Source organism: Penaeus japonicus, unplaced genomic scaffold (genome assembly GCF_977035675.1).
Source record: "Penaeus japonicus unplaced genomic scaffold, GWHDUDI00000001_assembly GWHDUDI00000021, whole genome shotgun sequence".
Lineage (NCBI taxonomy): Eukaryota > Metazoa > Arthropoda > Malacostraca > Decapoda > Penaeidae > Penaeus > Penaeus japonicus.
Genome location: NW_028234423.1, coordinates 9,761,250 through 9,781,249, shown reverse-complemented (window position 1 = coordinate 9,781,249; position 20,000 = coordinate 9,761,250). Strand labels below are relative to the sequence as shown.

General features: G+C 35.0%; 1 protein-coding gene across 10 annotated transcripts in view; it reads right to left on the bottom strand.

Annotated features, from left to right (window-relative positions):
- Positions 1 to 3,222: 3,222 nt before the first annotated feature.
- The window catches only part of LOC122258193 (uncharacterized), a 47,401-nt gene continuing 30,623 nt past the window's right edge, over positions 3,223 to 20,000 (bottom strand). For 7 of the 10 annotated variants that reach the window (XM_043023986.2, XM_043023987.2, XM_043023988.2 and 4 more), the window contains exons 3-18: positions 19,659 to 19,794; positions 19,041 to 19,183; positions 18,664 to 18,810; positions 18,262 to 18,462; positions 17,907 to 18,114; positions 17,302 to 17,468; positions 16,613 to 16,745; positions 16,028 to 16,323; positions 15,145 to 15,438; positions 14,457 to 14,765; positions 14,117 to 14,225; positions 13,156 to 13,874; positions 11,378 to 12,905; positions 10,993 to 11,132; positions 7,297 to 7,371; positions 3,223 to 7,077 (exon numbers count right to left, since the gene is read on the bottom strand). In XM_043023986.2, the coding sequence (XP_042879920.2) occupies positions 6,901 to 7,077; positions 7,297 to 7,371; positions 10,993 to 11,132; positions 11,378 to 12,905; positions 13,156 to 13,874; positions 14,117 to 14,225; positions 14,457 to 14,765; positions 15,145 to 15,438; positions 16,028 to 16,323; positions 16,613 to 16,745; positions 17,302 to 17,468; positions 17,907 to 18,114; positions 18,262 to 18,462; positions 18,664 to 18,810; positions 19,041 to 19,183; positions 19,659 to 19,794 (4,782 nt within the window). In that variant the 3' untranslated portion in view covers positions 3,223 to 6,900. Of the gene's footprint in view, positions 7,078 to 7,296; positions 7,372 to 9,722; positions 9,776 to 10,992; positions 11,133 to 11,377; positions 12,906 to 13,155; positions 13,875 to 14,116; positions 14,226 to 14,456; positions 14,766 to 15,144; positions 15,439 to 16,027; positions 16,324 to 16,612; positions 16,746 to 17,301; positions 17,469 to 17,906; positions 18,115 to 18,261; positions 18,463 to 18,663; positions 18,811 to 19,040; positions 19,184 to 19,658; positions 19,795 to 20,000 lie in introns of all 10 variants that reach the window. The other 3 variants (XM_086548659.1, XM_043023991.2, XR_015192009.1) reach the window with 2 other exon arrangements.

Here is a 20,000-nt window from a genome sequence, read left to right as displayed (position 1 = left end):
TTTGTGTTAAATAGTTTGTATAGACATTTCAAGTTTTTTTTTTATTTTTTTAGTTAATGGAAATGTATTGGATACGTTTGGTTCCATTTATTTATTTTTTTTTGTTTTTATTAATGGAAATGTATTGGATACGTTTGGTTCCATTTATTTATTTTTTTTTTTTTTATTAATGGAAATGTATTGGTTACGTTTGGTTCCATTTATTTATTTTTTTTTTATTTTTTTTTTTTTTTTTTATTAATGGAAATTTTTTGGTTCCGTTTGGTTCCTTTTATTTATTTTTTTTTTTTTTTATTAATGGAAATGTATTGGATACGTTTGGTTCCGTTTATTTATTTGCTTTTTTTTTTTTTTTTTTTTATTAATGGAAATGTATTGGATACGTTTGGTTCCATTTATTTATTTTTTTTTTTTTTTTTATTAATGGAAATGTATTGGATACGTTTGGTTCCATTTATTTATTTTTTTATTTTTTTATTAATGGAAATGTATTGGATACGTTTGGTTCCATTTATTTATTTTTTTTTTTTTTTATTAATGGAAATGTATTGGATACGTTTGGTTCCATTTATTTATTTTTTTTTTTTTTTTTTTATTAATGGAAATGTATTGGATACGTTTGGTTCCATTTATTTATTTTTTTTTTTTTTTAGTTAATGGAAATGTATTGGATACGTTTGGTTCCATTTATTTATTTTTTTTTTTTTTTTTTTTTTTTTTTTTTTTTTTTTTTTATTAATGGAAATTTATTGGTTACGTTTGGTTCCATTTATTTATTTTTTTTTTTTTTTTTATTAATGGAAATGTATTGGATACGTTTGGTTCCATTTATTTATTTTTTTTTTTTTTTATTAATGGAAATGTATTGGATACGTTTGGTTCCATTTATTTATTTTTTTTTTTTTTTATTAATGGAAATGTATTGGATACGTTTGGTTCCATTTATTTATTTTTTTTTTTTTTTATTAATGGAAATGTATTGGATACGTTTGGTTCCATTTATTTATTTTTTTTTTTTTTTTATTAATGGAAATGTATTGGATACGTTTGGTTCCATTTATTTATTTTTTTTTTTTTTTATTAATGGAAATGTATTGGATACGTTTGGTTCCATTTATTTATTTTTTTTTTTTTTTTATTAATGGAAATGTATTGGATACGTTTGGTTCCATTTATTTATTTTTTTTTTTTTTTATTAATGGAAATGTATTGGATACGTTTGGTTCCATTTATTTATTTTTTTTTTTTTTTATTAATGGAAATGTATTGGATACGTTTGGTTCCATTTATTTATTTTTTTTTTTTTTTATTAATGGAAATGTATTGGATACGTTTGGTTCCATTTATTTATTTTTTTTTTTTTTTATTAATGGAAATGTATTGGATACGTTTGGTTCCATTTATTTATTTTTTTTTTTTTTTATTAATGGAAATGTATTGGATACGTTTGGTTCCATTTATTTATTTTTTTTTTTTTTTATTAATGGAAATGTATTGGATACGTTTGGTTCCATTTATTTATTTTTTTTTTTTTTTATTAATGGAAATGTATTGGATACGTTTGGTTCCATTTATTTATTTTTTTTTTTTTTTTATTAATGGAAATGTATTGGATACGTTTGGTTCCATTTATTTATTTTTTTTTTTTTTTATTAATGGAAATGTATTGGATACGTTTGGTTCCATTTATTTATTTTTTTTTTTTTTTATTAATGGAAATGTATTGGATACGTTTGGTTCCATTTATTTATTTTTTTTTTTTTTTTTATTAATGGAAATGTATTGGATACGTTTGGTTCCATTTATTTATTTTTTTTTTTTTTTATTAATGGAAATGTATTGGATACGTTTGGTTCCATTTATTTATTTTTTTTTTTTTTTTTATTAATGGAAATGTATTGGATACGTTTGGTTCCATTTATTTATTTTTTTTTTTTTTTATTAATGGAAATGTATTGGATACGTTTGGTTCCATTTATTTATTTTTTTTTTTTTTTATTAATGGAAATGTATTGGATACGTTTGGTTCCATTTATTTATTTTTTTTTTTTTTTTATTAATGGAAATGTATTGGATACGTTTGGTTCCATTTATTTATTTTTTTTTTTTTTTATTAATGGAAATGTATTGGATACGTTTGGTTCCATTTATCTATTTTTTTTTTTTTTTTATTTTTTTAGTTAATGGAAATGTATTGGATACGTTTGGTTCCATTTATTTATTTTTTTTTTTTTTTTATTAATGGAAATGTATTGGATACGTTTGGTTCCATTTATTTATTTTTTTTTTTTTTTATTAATGGAAATGTATTGGATACGTTTGGTTCCGTTGAGTTATTTTTTTTTTTTTTTATTAATGGAAATGTATTGGATACGTTTGGTTCCGTTGATTTATTTTTTTTTTTTTTTTTTTATTAATGGAAATGTATTGGATACGTTTGGTTCCATTTATTTATTTTTTTTTTTTTTTATTAATGGAAATGTATTGGATACGTTTGGTTCCATTTATTTATTTTTTTTTTTTTTTATTAATGGAAATGTATTGGATACGTTTGGTTCCATTTATTTATTTTTTTTTTTTTTTTTTTTTTTGACGCCCCACTAATTTGAGCTTAATAGAATGTAGAAAGGAAGGAAATTTCTTTTGGACTATGCCAACTCCTGAGCATGCCAAGGAAGTTAATTGTCATTTTCCAACTGGCTTTTTTCTCGTTCTTTACCAGTGTTTTACAACTATTCAATTCTAATATTATTCAAAATTAGTATTTTTCTTTCTTCATATCTTTGATGTACTAATTTTCTTTTCTGATGATAATGCTTTTACAACAAATGACAAGTAAAATTTGGATGGTTCTCTAATGTTGCACAAAGTGATTTGAAAATAAATTATGCAAGAATTCAGTGTCATATCAAAGAACATAAAAGACTAAATACATGTAGTTGATCTTATTTGATAATAGATGTTAAGTGATGCACCAGTAGAATTCATTTATAGTACACTTGTATATAGCTCTCACTCTATGAATGAATTTTTAAAATATTTATATGAGCTGTATAGTTTTCTATTCAGGAATTCCTTCATAACTCAACTTAAAAAGATATTAGTCAATTTTCTAATTGCACAGCTCTTCAGTTATTGTCTCCTTTGTTCCCTAATATTAGGTTCAACTAATGTGAAAAATCCTAATTTACAAAAAGAGGTTTCAGTCAAAGGAAAAGAAAATTATATGAGAAAAATTTTATTTATCAAATTAGAGAAACAGAATGTCATTGGGGACTATACATCGTTCAGGAATTCATAACGACATCTAATTAAAGAGATTAATACGAAGATGCAGCTCCTGTAGATATCCCTTTAAACTGGCTTCAATTTACAATGCAAATACTGTTGGAATGCTATGGCACCTATCTGTATAAAGTTATATTTCCTCTGTATAAGCCTATTCACCTTTCCAATATTTGTTTACAAATGATAAGAGAAAAATATCATTAAAACAAACCAAAAGAAAAAAAGGAATACTTCTCAATTCCATTCTTAAGTACTGACAGGATTTATCATATAAAACAATTAATATCAACACAATAATCATTGTAATCATCAAAATAAATAAATTAACAAGAGAAGAAAAAAATCCACATTTCATCTTTGACTTCAGTCTTGTGAGCATATATCAGACTTATACTCTGTATGTAATAACAGAAAAAGTTGGGTGAATATATCTACATCATATATACAAATTTGAAATTCAAATCCTATTTACATTATTGATCCTGTGTTGTGTCCTAAAGCTAAACATTCTTCTAAAATCTTTGCTTTCCACAAAGTTGGCAAGATTTATCCCCAGTAGTTCTTGCATATTCTACATCATTTTAACCAGTTTAATGGAAATTTCAATGCTGCTTGTGTATGTGGAGAAAACACTTTAACATCTATACTGAGTGTTTCATTAGTGACAATTTTAGCCATTTATCATCAGGAGTGATACATTATGTAATGTATTTTTTGTAAGTGCAAAAACAAAAACAAACACATAAAATCAGCTTTAATTTGACCTGGCTTCTTTTCATAAGTGGAGGCATCTTCTATCAACATCTTTCTGAAAACTACACACTAGAGCTCTTAACTCTTGTTGGTGTATCTTGTCTGAACATGTGCTATTTTTATTGTAAAATTTATTTTCATATTGCAAAGCTTTGATTGTGCAAGGAATATTGCATTTTTAGCTGTTTTTTATTGTAAAATATATCACCAATGCAGAAAGCTGCCACGGGACTATGTTCTCTATTACTGGTCCCTTGAGTACATACAAAAATCATACACCAACAAGGTACCTTGTAAGAGACATGGCTTATGCACTTTACTTAATAAAAAGTTATTCAAATAAAAATAAAAAATATTTTCGTTTTGCTAAAATTCAAATATACAACTGCAACCTTTTTAAGTATAGAGGTCATAATCACTGGATAATATATATCTATTAGGAATGTACTAAAATAAAAACTAATTCTAGCCTGTTGTGGAGCTCACTGAAAGCTGATAATCACAACTATCTCTATATTACAAAGGTGTCTGGCCAGCTACAGAAGTTATATAGATAATGCAAAATATCATAAAGCATCACATGCATCTACACTGATTTTACTACTGACAAAATATATAATTTACAAAAGAGAAATTACTTCAACTTAAAAATGATCTACAAGATTCCTCTGTAGGGATAGTACAACCTCTTTATCTTTAATAGACATTCTTGAGTCTACCAGCACTTGAGCACCACACTTTCTGGCACTTAAACTTAGTGACTAAAGCTCTTATCTGGAATTAAAAAGCATTGTACAAAAAATGAAATTGTATAATCATGCATCTCTTGCACAAGAGACAGTCTGCTGGGAATAGAGCGTGCAGCTGCCTATTTCCAAGGCATATAGCTAGGCATTAACATACATAAAGCTATCAGTGATAAATCTACCAATTCCATTCACATACTTCTATAGTCTCAATACAAAAAACAAATCTTAGAAATTTTATGCAAATTAACTTATGGAGATATTTCATCATCATATATTTTCATGGAAAATATTTAAGTACACTATGCAATCCTCATACAGCAAGTACTTCAAATAATTGTGCAATTACTCAATAGATTTTCAGAATACACAAACTTTATATTTACATTACAGTTGACCTATTTTTTAAACAAAAGCACAAACATCCTTTTCCTGCACCAAGTTAATAACTTAATAGCAGACATAACATGTCAGTGGTTCTCCATGGCAGAAATGAGTGAACAAGACAGGGAATATCAAAGGGTAAAAAATTCCTTCTAAAAATACATCTTCAAGCAATGTGGATGCTTGCATCGTCTGAGTATTTCATAAAATAAAGGGCAAAAAAGTGACTATACAGCTGCACTGTCGACAGTAATAAAGCATCAGGACAACAATTTTCATGCAAGATAAAAATAACTTTCATTACCAATAGGGTCTTGCTCAAAATATGCACCATTGAAAATATGTAGATGCCTAAATATTACTCAGGTTCTAAACATGAATTGTATGTCTATCTTTGATTCTACAATGATTTCAGGAGAAAATATACATTTTCAGTGTAAATTACCACATAATGCTAAGTGATATATAGATATATTTTGCACTTTTTTCACTCATAAAAAGGCACCGTCATTCCAACTGTTCATCGTAATAAATAAGTTTTTCCAATTTGTTTGTTTGTATATCAAACTCATTGCTAAGCAGGAGCACAAAAGCAAAGCAAATTTTCTTCACAGAGTTTTAAAGTGTGAATGTGATGAAAAGCAACACATATCTGGTGTACTTATCATTACCATAATATTTATGTTAAACTTCCTTCCACATACAGAAAGAGTGCAAGACAGACATCAAACAACAATTAATATGTAGTAGCTACAAAGTTATGTCATCATGAATGGGCAAGAATGAAAGAGTTTTTCAATTAAACTGTTATTGCAGTTAGGACCTAAATAGCCAGCAAAATAAATAAAAATTTGTATATGAAAAATTAAAACAATTTTTAAATGATCTACTGACAGAAAGAACCTCTGAAGCATTACTTGGCTATTTAAATTAAAAAAATGATAATTTCTGTGAACAGAATTTGTCTTAGTCTATGCTTGATGACTACATCAAATATGCTATGATATAATATAATACATCAAACAAATATACAGTACATTAGCAATAAAAGATGAAATGGTTTCAGCTAAGGTTATCTGTGACATTAGCATCATTACATTTTTTAATTAACAAAAGAAAAATTAGTATGGGTATATATTGTAAAAGTAGTTCATCTTTTTGTTAGCTAGAGCTTCACAATGCTTGTAGAACGATAATACTTCATCTGCAGATTTAACACATGAAATTTGCACAACTTTCCTTTGTACTGTTTAATTTGTAACTACTTGGGGCACTTGTAGTCACAAGGCACTTCTTAATCAGTCAAAAGACAAGTATCTCCTAAACTCTACTTCTTGTTACAGAAGACTTATTCAATCAAAACCAATGCCTTGTTAAATGGATGATGACACATCTATGCAGATTTTCTATTGAGGTATATTATAATAAATGCATCCACTAACACCTCTAGTTCTGTCTTTTTGCATCAATGTATTTAATGAACCCAAAAGGAGAATTCTGTGGTTGGTAGCAGGAAGTAAAACACAAGTGAAAACAAGAAGATATTAGAAAAAAATGAGAGAGGATTGCTAAAGTGTTCACTCTTTATTTGACAATCTCAAACATTGTCAAAATATACAGTAAGTTCACCATAAAGACTACTATCCCCTAGAACTCTCTCTCAACTGCTGCAACTTGCTAGTTATTGAAATTCTGCTACATAAATAAAAATATTTGACAACGACGAAGATCACTGGAGTCGGGAGACCATCAGGTTGACTGTGTTGGAGGTCTTGTTGAGGATGGAGGTTGCTGTGTGCAGGTCCGCTAGTCGCAAGTCAACCCCATCCACCTGCAGCAGCTTGTCCCCCACCTTGAGGGCCGAAGAAGCTGCACCTCCTCCTGCGACACTCATCACATATATACTCTGGGGAAAGGCAGATAAAAAAAGGGAAAGCATTTTAATGTTACATCCCTCTTTTACTTTTACAATGAAGGATGAAATACAGAAGAGAAGAGAGGAGTATGAGTAAAAGGAGAAAGCAGCCAATAATGTAAAAAAGAAACAACAAAAAACAAGTTGTATTCAATCATTATAGATTTTTTTCAACTTTGCTGCCAATATTAATGAAAAGTTCAGCTGTACCTTATCTTCCGCATCAGCATCGGACAGCCCAATCGTAAAGCCAAGGCCTGGATTTTTCTCTATCACTACCGGGAACTGTGAAAAACATCAAATAGAAATACAACATGGACATATTATCTAATATTCATGTTAGAATATAATCCAATTTGTTTGCTTTATATTTCTAAGAGCATCCTTAGAAAAATAGAGAGAGAACCCACTATCAAACATAACAGTCATATTTCAAGGTAACTATAAATTTAATTAACACACACTGAAAATAATACCCAGGTTTTCACGACCTTCAAAAACATAATAATGATACTCATAATGACGATGATAGTAATGACAATGATGAATGAAAAATACCATCTTCAAACCACAGACATAAAAGGAAAGGTACATATTTACATGGATGTTTTTAGAATTAGGAAAAAGAAAGTTTAAAACAAAATTTCATGAAAATTAAGACTAAAATATCTATAAACTATACTATAAAATACCTTGCTGAAGCTATGCAATTTTATGCCATATACAAATAAAGAAAGGAACAATAATACAAAAATAAATAATAAAAATGGTCATGAGTTTGTGTGACCATGTGCTTGAGTGTGCTTTGAAGATGCATGCCTTTATGAACTTGTTAGTGTGTGCTTGTGAATGTTCGGTTACATGCAAGTGGATGAGAGAAAAATAAATGTGTGTGAGAGGGAGGGAGAGGGAAGGAAGGAGAAGGAGGGAGAGGGACAATAAGAGGAGAAAAAGAAAGAAAGAGTGAGTGAGTGAGTGAGGGAATGTGAGTGTGTGAGTGTGAGTGTGAGAGTGAGTGTGAGTGAGAATGACAAAGCATGAGAGAGAGTGAGAGAGCGTGAGTGAGAGTGAGAGAGCATGAGTGAGAGTGAGAGAGCATGAGTGAGAGTGAGAGTGAGAGTGAGAGTGAGAGAGCGTGAGTGAGTGAGAGAGCATGAGTGAGAATGAGAGAGCATGAGTGAGAGTGAGAGAGCATAAGTGAGAGTGAAAGTGGGAGAGCATAAGTGAGAGTGCATGAGTGAGAGCGAGAGAGTTTGAGTGAGAGTGTGCATTTCTTTGTGTGTGTGTGTGTGTGTGTGTGTGTGTGTGTGTGTGTGTGTGTGTGTGTGTGTGTGTGTGTGTGTGTGTGTGTGTGTGTGTGTGTGTGTGTGTGTGTGTGTGTGTGTGTGTGTGTGTGTGTGTGTGTGTGTGTGTGTGTGTGTGTGTGTGTGTGTGTGTGTGTGTGTGTGTGTGTGTGTGTGTGTGTGTGTGTGTGTGTGTGTGTGTGTGTGTGTGTGTGTGTGTGTGTGTGTGTGTGTGTGTGTGTGTGTATTTGGGCGTGGCTATGCATATGGGTTTGGATATAGGTATGAATGTGGATGTGGATGTGGATGTGGTTGTGGATATGAATATGGATTTGAATATGGATATGAATATGGATATGAATATGGATATGAGAATGGATATGAGTATGAATATGAGTATGGGCATCCATATGGATATGGGTATGAGTGTGATGGGTGTCAGTGCTGGCATAGGTGTGGAAGGGGATAACAGTGTAAGTGTAGCTGTGGGTGTGGATGCTTGGGTATTGTGAGTGTGTGTATGTGAATCTGTGCATATGTCTTTAAATGGCATACTCAAAAGCATGCATACCTCTATAACATATTTAAACATTTGCAGATACAGGAACATTAAGGGAACATATGCTGCCAACCATTTTCAAGGCAAATCAAGCAGGTAACTACCATTTACCACAATGATCGTGCAGTAAATAATACAAAAGCATCCATTCACAGCTCAAGGGCACTGCTCCATCAAGCACAAGCATCCAAGGGAACTTTTCGGCAAAACCACCTCGTCAATGTGCAAAAATGTAGGGAGTGTTTCCCCATATTTTAAAATTTGCAATTTGGTGCAACATCGTCATTTTAAAAAATAATAACAAAAATTGCTTATACCTTTACTATAACTTACTAGCCTAAGAAATTGACACTTTAAATGAAACATCCTGCCTTCTAAAATTAAAAGAAATAAGGAAGGTAAAATTACTCTGAAAGTCAATACAGTCCAGACATAAACAAAGAGGTATGCAAAGGTATGAAAAGGGAATTCTTCCTTAATTCCCTTTTCCCACTGCTGGTGTCAGGCTGTGTCCAAACTTATCCAAAAAGCACCATAAAAAAAAAGGAAGGAAATACAAAAATAAAGAAGGCAAGGAAATAAGGAGGGAGAAAAATTGAAAGGAAACAGATCAAAAAAAGGAACCAAAGACAGAGAAGCACACCAAATTTCTATAACCTGGTGTCTAGGAAACTGAACCCTGCATTCGTGTTCCCGGTTACACTGTGGTGCTCTACCCTGTTCCTTGAGGTGCTGCCTTTTGGGGTACCCAGGTTTGTAAAAACTCCAAGAGCTGGAGAGACTCAGATATTTACCATTTGAGGTGAAACTTGGACACTCTTCGTTCAGGAACCCAGACCTTCCTGGACTGGATTGTAGCATGAAGGGAGCAAGAAGGGTAAGAGTCAGAACGGAGGTTATACTGCACTCACTGTGCACATGCTACTCGGTTGGAAATTAAAGACTGGTCCAGAAGTGGGTCTTGGTCTTGGTATTGAAATCTCTCTTAATTGCAAAGATACAAGTCAGCAACTTTATCCTTCACACGCTTCAAGCTGCTTAATGTACCATCAAACACTTACTCCTGAGAGATGTTTTCAACTGTTAATCACTCAATTTGCACACAAACAAACAAACAAGCAAATAAACAAACAAACATTTCTCTCGTATTTCAATGATTTCTCTTTACTACTACTCCTCCCAAGTTAATCCCGACTTCTCTTTCCTTTTTTTCAAAACATTCATTTCTCTACTTCCTTTATCATTGTCCTCTATTTCTATCTTCTCTTATTTCAATATATATTCTTTTCTTTTCTTATTTTTCTCTATAGTTATCTCATTATCTTTTTTCTTTTTCCTTCATTCCCTTCTTTTCATCAACTTCACCCCTTTATTATACTTGCATACTTCTGTTCCTAATAAGTACCCTATTTTCTATAATAAATTCCTCATGTTTAATATAATCACAGCATCCATGAAATGAAAGAAACTTTACACTAAAAGACTAGACCAACAAAAAAATATTCTTGAGCTATCCTGTCCTATAAATGACATGTGGTTCATCTATTGTAGAAAATACCAGTTTCCTCATTGCTTGCAGGTCTTATTACTGACTGGATTTGCCTCTATTGTCAAATTTGGCTGGCTTGAGCTCATTCTCTCTCAAGTAGAATGTTGCTCTATTTTATAAATTCCCATTACAGTACACCCTTCAGGTGGATATGTAACTCCAGGTGGAATCATAAACCTGAGTCATAAAACCAGCCAGCTACAGCTCTGTGGCAAGTTCACAAGTTAGAAGCTTGGACTCATTCATGCTATTAATAGCTATTAGTGCTAAATCAGCATGTCATTCCTAGCTGCATGTAGCTAGCCTTAAAGATAATTTGTTCAGACTGCTAGCAGTTAAGAAGCAATTTGGTCAATATCATATGCACTAGCAAACTGGAAAACAGGTAATTGGTTAAATATGCATTTCTCTCATTAAACAATATAAAAAAGACAAAGAGAATACTGCTCCTATCTATGAAAAAAAAAAAGCTCAGCAGTATCCTCACTGTTATTGTGTTAGTCCAGCGTACGTACATTCTGACATACCACACGGGCATTTTTGTGCTGGCCAAACATCCATGCTGAATTGTTTGTCTTGTTATCTGCATTTTGTGCTGATGGAGACACACGGTGCTTGTTGGCACTAGGAGCAGGGAGTCTCGATGTAGAACCTCCTGTTACATGAATATTTTAAACAAGGTTATACCAAAAAAAAATAATAATAATAAATAAATACATAGACAGTTTAAACAATCATTGTCAATTAAGTAATAAATACTACTGGATATAAGCCAAAGACATTTTAAGATCACATTATAATGAAAATAATAATAAAATTCTAATTCTGTTAATATTTAAACTTTACATTAAATTTAACTTAACTCACTAAAAATTAGGCCTACTAACAACTGCTACAAACCTGCAACCATTGGAATGCGAGTCCCAGACCCTGTTGATGTGATAGAGCCTCGTGACCCAGGGTTAGTCAGGTGGCTTGAAGATCCTGAAGAAGGGAGTGGGATGCCTGGGGTGTTAATCGCTGAATTGACTGAGGGTGGTCGTATGCCAGATGAATAACTTGGGGACTGAGCAAAATTGCTTGATGGGTGCTGTGTCGGACTGGGCAAAGGACTAGCTGATGAATAAGTAGGAGGCCGAATACCACTTGAATAACTTGGAGACTGGAGACGAGACGTGGAGGACACCTGGCTTGTTCCTCCATATCCCAGTGATTTCTTGGTTAGCCCATCGGTTGCATCATGTTTGGGGATGCCGGTTCTTAACCCTGTGGAAGCTGGGCTTGGGCTTGGGATGCCTGATCCTATGCTGCTATTGCTTCTCCCCTGCGAGCCTAAACTTGGAATGCCTGATCCATTCATCCCAACTGTTCTTTGCTGCTGTGGAGTGTGAAGATTTGTTGCAGGTTTTGTAATTCCTTCATGTGAGTTGGCAGGCTTTTTTAACCCAACTGATTCACGAGTCAAGTTACTAGATGTTCTACCCACTGCACCAAGTGTTGGAATACGAGAGTCAGGTGTAGTTGGTGTTTCATGACCAAGGTTGCTTTGACTTCGGCCAGTACTTCCAAGAGTTGGTATTCTTGATTCTCCTGGTGTCTGCTTATCAGGTAGTAAGTTGGAGGAACTATGTCCCATGTTATTTAGGGTTGGAATTCTACTTTCTGCCTTATTTTCATTATTAAGACTGCTTGGACTTCTTCCCATGGCACCAAGGGTTGGTATTCTTGACTCTGGCAAGGTATGACTCTCACTTGCTCTTTCACTGGTAAAGTTACTTGGAGATCGTCCAACGCTGCCTAAACTGGGTATGCGAGATTCTGTCATCTGAGCAGGACTGTGACTAGCATGAGAGTCGAAGCTTGTTTTATGATTCACCTTACCCGGGTAACTCTCAGGACTAAGTGCTGGGATTCTTGACTGTGGTTTAGGTGCAGTTCTAGGAGGGGAAGTGCCAGTCTCAATATGCTGAGGGACTCCCATTGCTTCATGGGGCCTCCCTAACTTATCTGGAGTACCCACACTGGAGTCTTGCAGAGAATCTAATCCATGTCTGGAGCCCGAAGGAGAGATAACATGTGGTCGGTGTGGAGTTGGATGCAAAACCTCACCCCGAGGCTGGTCTTGAGTGAAGTTGGTGAGTCCACCACTACTTGTCAGGGAAGAACCTGCACCACGATGATAGGAAAGGGAGGATCTGCCACTTGTATCACTTGTCACATAGGACTCTGAAGTGGTTGTACTGTCAGAGGCTGATAAGGGTATCCTATCAGCAGTGACTTGGGTTCCTGCCAACTTGGAAGCTGGATACTGTGATGAAGGTGTTGCTGTTGTGGGTGAAGTTGTAGGAAAAGTGGAAGAAGGAGCACTAGGGGTCACAGGAGTCTTGGGTGGGGGACTATCGCCATGTTCCAGCAAACTGCTTGTTACCTGAAAATTTAAAAAATTACACTGATAACAAGGATTAAAATTGGCAAACTGTAATTCTTATAAAGTTATACTAATTTCTAAAAGAAATCTGACTACTCCAAATTTCATGACTATACTTTTGATCCCTGAACTCTCTTCAAAGGTTAGTGATATAATTTTGACATTATAGACCAATACAAAAAACAATACAAAATTCTTTTCTTATTTCCCTCTTCCCTAATCACTATCTATTTTCATATGGATTAATCACCTGGTCAATGATGGAGACGAGACCATTGCTCTCCTGACGAGCACTAGCTGATCCACTGAAACGGTCCTCTGCCAATGAAAGTCCACGTCCAGCTCGTGACAAATCCTGGCTTCTGAACATGGTGGGATCACGTGCCCTTGTTGGACTAGAGACATTCAATCCCATGTGAGACATAGCCCTTGTTGGAGCAGGCGGGATGCCAACAGTGTTGATGGGCGCTGCAAGAGACCCTGGTCGGTGGTCTCTAGGCAGCCGGTTGAGGAGTGCCGAGTCTGCCAGCGTGCCAAGAGCCAGAGACCCAGGCCGTTGGACAGAGCCACTGCTCTGGTTCTCCAACTGCTGCCCTGCTGCGATGGAGGCCGGGCGAGCATTAGTCATAGTAGTGCTGGTCTGCATTTTTTGTGAATACGACAAATGGCCCGAGGAATATATATGCTGTCCCATAGAGGCTTGAACAAGTGGCGAGGAGCTATTCTGTGGCGCAGCGTATGAGTGGCGGTCTGATGGAAGAGATCCTGTGGTGGTTATGGGTGATAAATGAGCACTTGGAGGCCTCGTGGAAGTGGCAACCACAAAGGATTTTGAGGAAGGTGCAGCAGATCCTGCACTCCCTAAAGGTGAGGTGGGTGTGGAGGGCATAGTGATGCTGGAATCAGTTAGATTCTGCGGTGAGGATGGTGAGTTTGAACAGGAGTCACTGCACTGCTGTTCTTCGGCAGCTTTGGTGAAAAAAAGAAAAAATAACATTAATGTTGAACCAAATGAATATCAAATTAAAACTTCTTCCACAGGAACTCTGACAAATACACTTTGAAAATAATAGCAAACGTATTAACAAAAACTAAATTCTAAAAAGGTGTTAAAAAAGGAAAAAATAAAAATATCATTGAAAAAAACATTAGTCATGCAGAATCCACTAAAGCAAACACTCCAGTTTAAATAAACTTTTCAGAAAACTTACTTTGTTGACTTGATGATTTCCCATTGCCATAACCACTGTCACTGGAACTACTAGTGTCATTGTTTTCGTCCTCCCCAATGGCAGTGGTAGGTGATGTAACAGCTAATGCCTGTAAAATAAACAATTTAACTTTTCATCATGGCATAAGTTTACATGTACCACTTTTTTTTTTAATAGAAAAACATTAAAAAGAGGCCAAATGACATGACTAAAATGCTTAAGACTTATTCCATAAATTAGTTTATTGAAGACTCATCAAACGATACAAACACCAAATATTTACTCAAATACTTTCAAACACAAAGCTGATGATAAAATATCAAAATCACCCCTGCCTTACCTGCTGTGAGCCTGGCAGATCCTTAACAGTCAAGCCAGCCCCTCCCTGTGCATTTGTTCCCTGCGATGACGACACCTCAACACTCGCTTCTTGGAAGTCCGCTGCGTGCCTTGACATGACGGCAGCAATATGGTAGGGCGGAGGCTTTTTGATGCGCTTGTCAGGGGTGTCACCTCCCTGTTCTCCTTCCACAGGTCCAGACCCCTCAGATGACACAGCAGGGTGCTGTGGGGTCCCGTTTTCTTCTGCTGAACTGGTCGTGTTTTTGGTTGCAGCACTTGTGTCACCAGGAGCCTTCATGGCAATAACCTGCAAGAGATGATGGTCATGAGGGTCTCTTGCATTCATCCTAAAGAAATTCTGATTGTAATTCAATTGCTAATAAATAGGAAGTCACAAACATTTACACACACACACAAACCTGTGCACCCATATGCTCACGTGCATGCATGCACATACATGCGCACACACACACACACACACATACATACATATGCATGTACGCACACACACATACATACATATGCACACACGCACGCACGCATACACACACAAACACACACACACCAATCATCACATAAAAGAAAGCACAACATACATGCACCACATATCACAATATAAAATAACACCACACCCACCCACAAAGGAGGGGGGGGTGGGGGTTAACTGAAGAATGATTTACATTTACCTGTGCATGGCCAAACAATTTCCTATCCCCAATAGTATAGGGCAGGTCAGCCCCACTGGAACTTGTACCATTCGAATTCAAGCTCTTTGGTGTAATAGACACACTAGAGCTGGCATCAGGGTTTGAACTCTTGCGCACATTGCGAGCTTCCCGCAACTGAGGCCGTTCATCCACCTGTGGCTCTACAACAGTCAGTGGTATACTAGCGTCCTCTGCATCCCCAGAATCGTCTAAAGGAGCACCAGACTTTGCCGTGCGCTCTATCAGTGGCTGCTTCAGTGCACTATCTGAGTCCTAATGCATAACAAAATTTTATTGTGAGTAATAAAAAATAAATAAAAATAAAAATTTCAAAGAAAGGAAATTTGCTACTAAGCTTTTACAGCAGAAATAATATACAATGAGGCATAAAAAATTAAAATGTGTTGCTTTCACATGCATTCCTCTAGCATTCACTAATAATGATATACTATACTATTTTGGCATTTCTGTACATGCTTAATGAATGGAATATCTTTTCAACAATGAATTATTTATCAAAACAACTGTTTATAAGTGAGCAAAATGTTATTTACACAATGCTCTATCATTTTTGGCATAAAAAGTGCTTTTTGTTTTAAAACTCCCTTTAATCTATATCTGTACTATCAATCTTATTTAAAATAGCAATATTAACAAGTAAAAAAATAAGTAAATCATTTTGACTGAACCGCAACAAATAATTCAATCCCACACAATCCATCTAACCTACCCAAAACCAAGAGCAAATCCAGTCTGTATGCATAAGTAAATTAAGGATTTTCTCAACAAAGGCTCAACTACAATCCAGTTAAAAGAGGCATCCCATTGTCAAGCCACCTCGCACCATGATATGACATCTTACCCGCCTTCCCGAAGCTGCATCACTGTCCTCCTTGGCAGGCTGGGTGGGAGATGATGCCCTGCCAGCATCCTCAGATCGACCAAGCACAAATTGTCGTGAGGGGTCCTTCTGTAAGCTGTGCAAGTTGCGAGCATGCTTGGCCAGTGCCTTGAGTTCTTTGGGGTAGGGTGTTGGGGCTCGTGTCAAGCGGCCAGGTTTGTCTACATCACCGTCAAAGGCAAACTTAATGAGTGTCTTTGCTCTCCTCTGCTCATCCCAGCCTTGGCCTGGGAAGGTGTCCGTCTCAACCACCATCTCTGTTTTCAAATTGACAAAAAAATCATTTAAAGAATATTTACAGTACTATAATAAGAGCAATACTTAAGCATTTTTATATACAGAGAGCAGAGTTAATCATTACATGTACAATGAATGTAGAATGAATGATAACTATCATTTAAAAAAATGGTGACCTGAGCTATAGTTTCAGACTGGCCAAAAAACACACTATGTCTAAGAAAAAAAAAAAAGGGCTACAAATATCAGTGTGCACTAGGACAGAAACTCATTGCAGGGGAAGAAATGTGCTTATCACAAAAAATGTACCTGGTTGATGAGAGCGAACTTGTTGCGGGAGCATAAAGCATGTCAAAACACGCTGTCCTGTCTCTGGCAGTGTGTCTGACTGCAGCTGAACCTGTGGCTTGTTCTGATTTTCCGAAAGCCACAAAGCTCTTAGCTGTAAGGTAAGGTTTTTTACTAGTGAGAAAATTAATTCCACAAATTAGTTCTGAATAACCTAGAATATCATACAAATAGGGTATTATTGACCATTCATGCAAGTAGTTGGCTTCACAAGTGATTCGTCACTTAGGAATTAATTACTAGGCTTATCTGATCTCAAGTGTTTACCGTATTTCTTGAATCTAGCAGAAAAGTTTTGATTTCTATTACCAGCATTATCATAATTATTTTCATCACTATTGTCATAATCTACATATTAATGTTAATAGCAATAATAACAGTAACAAATATAAAAATAGTTTTTCTTAAAATTCATGCATTGTAGTAAATAGTGGGGTCAGATAGGTCTAGTAATTGACTTGGTGACTATACACCTGTTGAGTCATCTACATGTAAAAAAAATATCAAAATGAAAAAAACAAAACCATAGTGGACACAGCATGTAAATCTCCACTCCTGATGTTAATGGATCAATTTCATATTCTCCCCCAAAAAAGTACTTTATATATCTATTGACATTCATAAGAGACTAGCATCTAACAAGGACTTACCTTCAGCTTAGTAAGTGATACAGGCAAATGAGGAATCAAATTATCACAGAGATTTAGAACTGCCAACTTTGGAAGGTGACCCAGTTCAGCAGGAACACTCGTCAGTCTATTTGATGCAGCTGTAAGCACTGTCAACTGAATGCAGGAACCAATTTCTGGTGGCAACTCTGCAATGAAGAATTATGATGAGCATCATAGAAATTAAATGAATTTGGCTTTTATATCATAGGCAAGAGAAATGTATAAAACATGTTGATAGTCTTTTCCTGATGTTTTCGAAGCCCAGGATCAATTATATGCTCAAAATTCTGTTCAAGAAAGTGAATAATGCCTTTCAATAGTTTTTCAAAAGTTTTACAAAAGCAAAATAATTATAGTCATTTGACAAAAGTCAATATGTTTGTGGAAGAAGCTGCCTAGTCTTATCCTCTTAATGCTGCATGGCACAATGTTCACATCAATGTAATCAATTTATAAACTAATAAATCAGAAAACCAATCTTACAAAATCTGTAAATCAAATTCTGAAACATAAAAGCAATAAGACTAACACCATTACCCTCCCATACTCAAAATCTAACTCCTCACACATCACATTCTCCATACCTGTAAGAAGATTATCATCCACATGGAGTGTATGCAGAGCACGAAGAAGCCCAATTGAAGCTGGCAAAGTCTCCAGGTCATTCTGGGTAACAACTAGCTCCTCTAGGGCTGCCAAACCACCTAGAGACTCAGGTAGATGAGTTAGAGCATTGTCATCCAGCCGCAAAAGTTGCAATTGGCTGCAGCCTCCCAGGCTCTCGGGCAGTTCCTGGACAAAAGAACACACTGCACATTAGTTTCAATCATTGCACCATTGTGAAGCTTATAACTGAGTAGCAGTATGGCACATGTTGTGGAAAAAGGGAAAATTCAGTTTAAAAATGGAAGTGCATTCTTTAACACTCCTTAAAATCACCTTAAGATTATTGGATGAGAGATGAAGATCTGTAAGGACAACACAGTTTTCCAGCTCTCCTGAGACCCAGTCTATCTTATTTTTTGATGCATCAACATGAAGCAGTTTCTTCAATTTTCCCATCATGGGTGGGAGCGACTTCACTTTATTATTGTCAAACAAGAGCTCAGTCAAATTACCCAGGCTGCCAATCACCTCGGGCTGAAAGCAAAAATAGATCCACTTGTTAGGACATTTCAAAACCTGAAAACTATCTGTGCAACTTATAAACTAAACTAAAATTGCCAACTAATCTACATATCTTTGAAAACTAAATTCCTATATATTCATTATGCAATGACAGTTTTAATTGTATTTAACCAAAAAATAATAAATGAAGAAAATCATGCAACAAAAGCTCACCAATTCAGAGAAGTCATTCTGCCCAATGTCCAAGCGCTGCAGGTTAGTGAGACGTGCAATGGACTTTGGCAACGTATTCAATTGGTTTTCCCTTAACTCCAGGATCTTCAGCTTGGACAATCGGCCAAAGTTAGCAGGGAGATATTCCTGAAAGATGAATTCCACTGGATATTAGTTGTGAAAAAATCAAATCCTAAATGATACAACAATAAAGGCCTAACCTACATGACAGAGCAAAATAATGTGCAACAGCAATATCCAGGCCCCATTATAGAGAATCAATACACTCCCTAATCCCCTTAATCGAAAAGGAGTAACTCATGGACCCAGACTAAACTGTGCCAGACTAAGCAGGTCACTGTCGATGTCAAACCTACCAAGAAAGTGTCATTCAGATAAAGTTCTTGAAGAGAAAGCAGCTGTGTGAAACCCTCTGGTAGACGGCAAAGGGGGTTGATGCTGGCGTCCACCACAGCAAGTTGCTTGCAGCCTTTAATATTGTCTGGGATGTCTGATATGGCTGGGGAAGAAAAAGAAAGAGGATTCAAGTTATTAACCTGTACCTAAATATTACCAATGTTCCATAAAATTGTAATTAATATGCAATAATCATTAGAAAAAAGCAGATTATTTCATTCCATACTCCCAGATGCAAAATGTATCAAATTAAGGCAAAGTGAAAAAAAATCAATTACCCTAACTTTAGGGCTTAATCCTACAAATATTGATTTTTTTTCCCCATCTGTTTTTAAGCAAGTCTGACATCAAAGATATCCATTTTGACATGAAATATGAAGGAATTTTATGCATCAAACTATTACAAGAGGCACTTTCTTTTATCTACTGTTCAGGAAAAATAAAACTATTCATTCTTACCATGTTAAGACTGATATTTGTTCACTAAGCTTAACTAATATCAAACACATATCCCTGCCTAACACTGACAAGAGGATTACAGAGTGAGGACTGACAGAGAACTATGATATTTCACTTACCATTTTTGCTGAGGTCTATGGAAGTGAGATTAATGAGGGATGCCACAGCCGGTGGAAGGGAAGTCAATTCATTGTCGCTTAACCCAAGCTCCCTTAAGCCGTGGCAGTAGAACAGTTGACGAGGTAACTCAGTCAGCTGCAAAGACAGGTGTGCACATTGCTAACTTTATTTCTGTTTATATTTTTTCCCCATCTTCAAAACAAATTAAAGATAAGCAGTGTATTACTATCTTTTATCAGAGTTACTTTATTTTAAACTTCTAACCTAGGATACCCTTTTATGTGACCAATCTTATCTCCTAAAAATTGGCTATCAAAAATTAATACTCCCATTAGCTGCTC